Source organism: Eschrichtius robustus, chromosome 4 (genome assembly GCF_028021215.1).
Source record: "Eschrichtius robustus isolate mEscRob2 chromosome 4, mEscRob2.pri, whole genome shotgun sequence".
In the NCBI taxonomy this organism is placed as follows: domain Eukaryota; kingdom Metazoa; phylum Chordata; class Mammalia; order Artiodactyla; family Eschrichtiidae; genus Eschrichtius; species Eschrichtius robustus.
Window position 1 is genome coordinate 120,974,836 of NC_090827.1, and position 6,000 is coordinate 120,980,835.

The 6,000-nt window shown below is 50.8% G+C and overlaps 1 protein-coding gene across 5 annotated transcripts in view; it reads right to left on the bottom strand.

The window, feature by feature from the left end:
• LEF1 (lymphoid enhancer binding factor 1) overlaps window positions 1-3,856 on the bottom strand; it is a 115,912-nt gene extending 112,056 nt beyond the window's left edge. For 4 of the 5 annotated variants that reach the window (XM_068542310.1, XM_068542307.1, XM_068542311.1 and 1 more), the window contains exons 1-2: window positions 3,644-3,856; window positions 1,163-1,229 (exon numbers count right to left, since the gene is read on the bottom strand). In XM_068542310.1, coding sequence (XP_068398411.1) covers window positions 1,163-1,229; window positions 3,644-3,856 — 280 coding nt within the window. Of the gene's footprint in view, window positions 1-1,162; window positions 1,230-3,635 lie in introns of all 5 variants that reach the window. The other variant, XM_068542309.1, reaches the window with a different exon arrangement.
• Window positions 3,857-6,000: the final 2,144 nt, after the last annotated feature.

The window sequence follows — 6,000 nt, forward strand, 5'->3', positions numbered from 1 at the left end:
TTCTAATACTAACAAACTGGACTAAGAAATACAGACACATGAAAGAAGACACACAAAGCTGTAATATAAATATACTAGGCCATTCAGCTATACCCACACGTATGTATTTATACACTTGAAGTTATGCTCCATCGCATTGGCAAACTCAAAAATTCTACCTGTGCTTCTAGATTTCTGGAAATTTTCTAGATTTTACTGAGGGAGCAAATTGTATCTAGCATATGGGCAACTACCCAATTTTATGAAGGATTAACTATAGGAGACAATTTTATGTGCTACACTTACATCATTCTGGTAAAGAAATGTGTGTGTGTTCACTGCATACATTTCTTCTCTTTAATCTGTGTAACTACTTTGTAGCTCAGAAGGAAGCCTGATATTATAGTTCTCTTCTCTTCTTCCCCTAGCTGACATATTGTATGTGCGAACACCTCATTCTGGTCAGGCCAATTGTAAGTAATTAAAGGAGAACAGAAATGTAGACTGTTCAACAAGGGAACCCTAAAGATTACAGATTCTTTTAAAGTCACATGGAGTTCTCCTTAAATCTTAAAAAATATGTAGAATTTTTACAGTTTTGAGCAAGAATTGGAAATGGGGAGAAAGTCTATCACGTTCCATATGCATAGTTCTTAATTTTAAGAATAATGTTTTATATTTTTACAAGTTAGATTCTTCTTTACTGAGCCATATTTAGTCTGCGCATACAGTGCCTGCCTTCTCACTATAACAAGAAACAGCAATTTCACAAATGAAAGCCCATTTGAAACTATTCTTGTTGGAAAATAAATTGGTGTAGACTGTCACTCTTTATAAGAATGCAGGAAAAAATAGCAAAGATCTACAATTAGAGCTTTAGGTAAAATGAGAAAAAGAGAAAAACTAATTATAGGCATTTCTCTTCCACAAAGAATCTGGAAGCCAACAGAAATTCAAAAGCCCCTAAATCATTCAAAGACAGTTTTTAAATAATGTAACTATACATTAGTGACAAGCAATAAGTTTCCTGGGTTTTCTTTCCCATTTTGTTACAACACAGGCACAGTCTTATCACATATGATTCGAGTTTCTTGGACGCAAATAAAAATAGCAAAACATACCTACATTCACAAATTGCACATGTTAAATGTTAAGGTTGGGAGAAGTAGAATTAGCGTCTTACCGTCATCAGGGTGTTCTCTGGCCTTGTCGTGGTAGGAGTCCTGAGAGGTTTGTGCTTGTCTGGCCACCTAACAACACGAATCCCCACCCCCAAAAGAAAGAAGCTCACTTTAGAGTTTGTGACAATAATGATACAAGTGTGTATCCACTGGTAACTCAAAAGAGGACAATCAGGTGCAACTCAATCTACCTGTTTTGTTAATCTAAGAGGATAGGCTAAGGCTGAGTACTGGGAAATCTTTCTCTTTTCAACATGTGTTTTTGAAAATTATCTACCCAGGACTACCAGCTATAAATGATAATAACAACAGAAACAAACTTGCGAACAGTCCATATGCTGTTCTGACCGCTGTTTACTAAAACACAACAAGGCTACTTGGATACCTAATATGACAAGAATTTGAGTTAACGGCGTTAATCGTTTTGATGGTTTCTTCAACCACTGTTTACTTCAATCAGAGCTGATTAAAAGCGGGCTGAAATATTTTGCAACTGAAAATGACATTTAACTAAAAACAAACCCGTCACTCACAAATGGGGATCTTAGGCAACTGTCCCAAACCAATCCCAGCAGGAGCTCTTCTCATAAGCTACCATGGCTGGCTCAGTGCAAGCTTACAAGAGAAAAATAAACTGTTCTGTGGTTAAAGGGAGGAAAACTTGAAAATTGGGCTATAGATTTCTAAAAGGCAGCCTAGCTAATATCAGTTCTGGTAACCACCATCCACCCAGACTCAACCACGTGCAAATCAGTGGCATTACCCCTTCACTATCTTCCTTGGGTCTGCCCCATGCCCACTTACCACTGGCAAAGATTAACAGAGCCCTAATAGGAGTTCTGGACTTCAAATGCAGCACCCTTCTCCCCAAAGCAGAAACGTTCAGAAAATGTGAAGTGCGTGGCAACTTTATTTATAGAAAAAGAAAGGACGAGGAAAATGGGTAGACATTTTAAAAGGCTGCTCTACAAATAAACGAGTTTGGCCTCGAGTGTTTTGGATGTCATTTGGTTCCTCGGACATCTATCCTCCCAGTGGCCTCCTTCCCCCCATACACACATAGTCACAAATCTTTTAAGTGGAGCTGGGTGTGCCCTGGCCACCCCTAGGTTCCCCCCTAATTGGCATGTTGGGATGAAAGATTCAGGGGATAGAGAACACCCCTATGTTCTCCTTAGAACCCAGGCCCCCGGGCTTCCAAAATGCATACTCACCCCTGCCATTGGGATAAAGAAGGCAACTCTGAGGTGTTCTTAAACTTACTGTTTAAAACCCAAAATGTCCCCGCCCCCAAAACCACACGCTTTCTTTTTGGGGGCAGAAGGATGCCATTTAAGGAAAAAGAATATACCCTCCAAATTTCTTTGGAGGGAAAAGGCGTTGGTGAAATCATCTGAGTGTCAGGACTTTTCTACCGGATTTCCTCCAAAGCGTTTCCCAGTTGTTGAAGAAGGGTGGCCAGTGGAGTGTCGGGTATCAGGGTCCATCCGCCCCCGCCTCCCCCCACTTCTGAAGCTCTCCGCGAGGCCTGAAATAGCCCTTCCGCGAGGTCCTGCTCGCGGCTTTCTCTCGCCAGCACCCACGTGTCTCTATTTACTCTACTCGGGTTACCATCGCTATCGCCCGCAGCCGGCCAGGAGATCTGATAATGCGCTTTCCACCCTCCCCTGAGTGGGTGCACTGGCTTCCGCTGCATCTCTCCGACTCGCCCTTCTTCTGCAAAGATTTAAAGGCCTGATTCGGGCCCAAACTAACCCCAAATATAAGCGTACTTTTTTTCTTTAAGTGGCGATGGTTGGAGAAAGCTAGTGTTGCGGGCGGTACTGCGAGGCACCCCCTGGGGTGGCTCGGCTCGCCCACGGCTGCTGGCAGCCGGCCCCAGCGGCCCAAAGGACCCGCGTCCGCACCGCCCCCGCCGCCCGGGCGCGCGCCCCCTCGGCCGGCCGGCTCCGCAGCGGTTGGGGCCTCCCCGCCTGTCCCCGGCCCACGCCCGCCTCCCCTTCCTCGGGCCTGTGGCTCTGCTCGCCTTTACCTAAGCCTTTGGTGGTTTAACGCACTTTTGCAGAGACATCTACCGAGAAAGATAGCGGGTGCACTCTGTTTTCCGTCCTACGGAAGAACTTCTCAGTAGTGTTGTTCAGACATCCTCGCTTTAATGCATCGCACTCACTAAACCCCACTAAAAAGTCCGAAGGCCAAACATTATGGGTTAAGGGCAGGTTCTCCTGGCCGAAAACCAACGGTTTAGTCACCAAACCCCAAAACTGATCCACTTGGAATGTTTCCCAGCACACCACACACACACACACACAAAGAAAGAACACTAACCAGAAGCCCAGCCACCCGCCCCCATCCCCCCACCCTGCAGACCTACTCGGGACCCTTCAGCCGGGGCTGTCCAGCGCCTTCCCTCCCTTCCTCCCTCTCTGCCCTTCCCCGGGACCCGCCACGCCTCTCAAAGCTTGGGGCAGCGGCCCGCTCACCTCGTGTCCGTTGCTCGCCGGGATGATTTCGGACTCGTTAACCAAGGAAGACTTGATATCGGCTAAGTCACCTTCCTCTTCAGGGTGACTGATCTCGGCGAAAATCTTCTCCTTCTGGGGATCGCCCTCGTCTTTGAAGGGGATCATCTCGTCCGTGGCGCAGAGTTCCGGGTCCCCCCCACCGCCGCCGCCTGCCCCGGAGAGTTGGGGCATCCCGACCACTCTGTAATCTCCGCTCCGCTGGGGGAGCACCCCAGGCGACAGCAGAAAAGAGAAGGGGTCAACGAAAAGGGGAGGAGGAAAAGGAGAATTGGAAGGATGCGTGAGGGAGGAGAGCGGGCGGAAGGCGGGCTGGAGAGCGCCGGGCTGGCGGCCGGCAGCCGGAGCTGCTGCAGCGGCGCCCGCGCCCCGGTGGCCGCCCGCGCCTTCCCACTCCGCGAAGACCTACGCCCGCGCCCGTCCCCGACGCCGAAAGACACAGCGATGCGAGGGCCGCCGCAGCCGGCGCCTCTGGGGGCGTCTGTGCCGCGCGCTAGGCTAGGCTGCCCGGGCGGCCGCCCCACGCCCCCAGCGTCTCCGGGGTCTGCGCGCGGAGGACGCCAGTTCCGGAGGAGTTTCGACTCTCCAAAGGCCAGTGGAGAGTCCGTCGGCGCGTCTCTACGCAAATCTCTCCACCTTTGCTTTCCCAGATGCCGATCTGCGAGTCTGTTTTCCAAGAAAAGAAGGGAGCTAGGCAAAACGGCTCCGTTTGTCCCAGTAGAGACGGTGCAAAGAGAATCAGAAGATAACGAAATGTCCACTTCCTGGAGGATTAAAAAAATAAAGAGCCACCCGGATTGGAGATGTCCGTTTTAAAGCTTCTTATTTCCTTCCCTTTCGCTTCGGTTTTCCTTCTCCAGGAGCATTTAATCTGCCGGAGGAAAAGGTGGGGGCGGAGGAGGAGGGAAAGAGAAAGAGAAGAAGTTTGCCAAGAATAAAGTTTGTGTCGGCGAGTGCAGGGAGTCGGCAGTGGAGGGCACGGCTGGGTCTCGGGGAGTCACAGCAGGGGCCTGGGACCCAAAAGATTCTGCCGCGAGCTGGAGCCGACACACACACACACACACAGACACACACACACACAACCCGACCCCTCTTTGTTCCCGTCTCGAGTTTCCTCAGTCTGGCTCGCTCGCTCTTTTGCTCGCCGCTCTCCACGCCTCCGCCGCACCGCTTGTCAAAGCAAAGCGCTTCACCCCTCGGGTTCGCCAGGCCCGGGGGAGGGGGACGCCCCGAGCTTGACCGCGTGCGGGGCTGCGGGCGCGTCCCAGCTCCTCAGCCGGAGAGCGCGCAGCCTGGTCCCTCCTCCGCGCCCTGCCCCGCAGGTGAGCGGCAGCGCCTCCCCGCCGCTTCTCCTCCTCCCGCGCCTCGGCGGCGCTGAAAAGCTACCCTCTTGCGTCGCTTCTCCTCCCCTTCCCCTCCCCCGCCTCCAGCTCTCCTTGGCTGCCCGCTGGGGGGGGGGCGGGGGGGAGGTGGGGGACGGCGAGAAGGAGGAGGTGATTGAGGACTTTTTTTTTTTTTTTCCAGAGCCTGTAGGACGAGTCCTAGGTTTTGGGGTGTGTGTTTGTGTGTGCGTGCGCGCGCGCGCGCCTAGAGGAAAGATTCAGGCAACTTGGCGAGCGCAGAAAGGACCCGGCGCTTCTTGTAACCCACGAGAGAGACGCAGTGCCCGCGTGAAATTGACAAGAAACTCTGCCCCAACGGTTTAACTTCATCATCTAAGTGTCTCTTCCTTGTTCCCTTCCCACCCACCCCCCTCCTTCCTCTGCCAGTCTCTCCCCCACCTCCTTTCCGCCTCCCTCTCTCCCTCCCTTGCTCTACCAGTGGGAAGAAGATGAAAGAGAAGCCGCCGCAGCTGTGATCGACACCACATTGATAGATGCTCTGACAGAGGGGATGAGGCGGGAATCGGGGACACAGAGAAGGAAAAGGGGAAAACATAACACATTGCTCAACTAGTAAGACAGAACGGAAGCAAGAAGAACAAGAAAGAGTTGTGGCTTTCCTAAATACATTGTAAAAGGACAAGGGAACACATGCTGGCAAAAATAAAACCTCCAGGCTTACCGAGAAATATAGGAGGAGGAAGGAAAAACTGAAGACTGGATCTTAATTATCGCTTTTTAAGCAAGATCTTTTTCATTACATCCTCACCATGGGATGCTCACAGAGAGTTATGCTAGGTCTCTCGTGGATTTTCGAAGATACATGCCACGATGTGTGGGAACCTCATAAAGAATGAAAAAACAACCCAAGTAGGGGGAAGAAAAGGCAAAAGGACCCAGGAGAGTGAAGCCAGTAGCAGGAGGGAGGACAGGGCA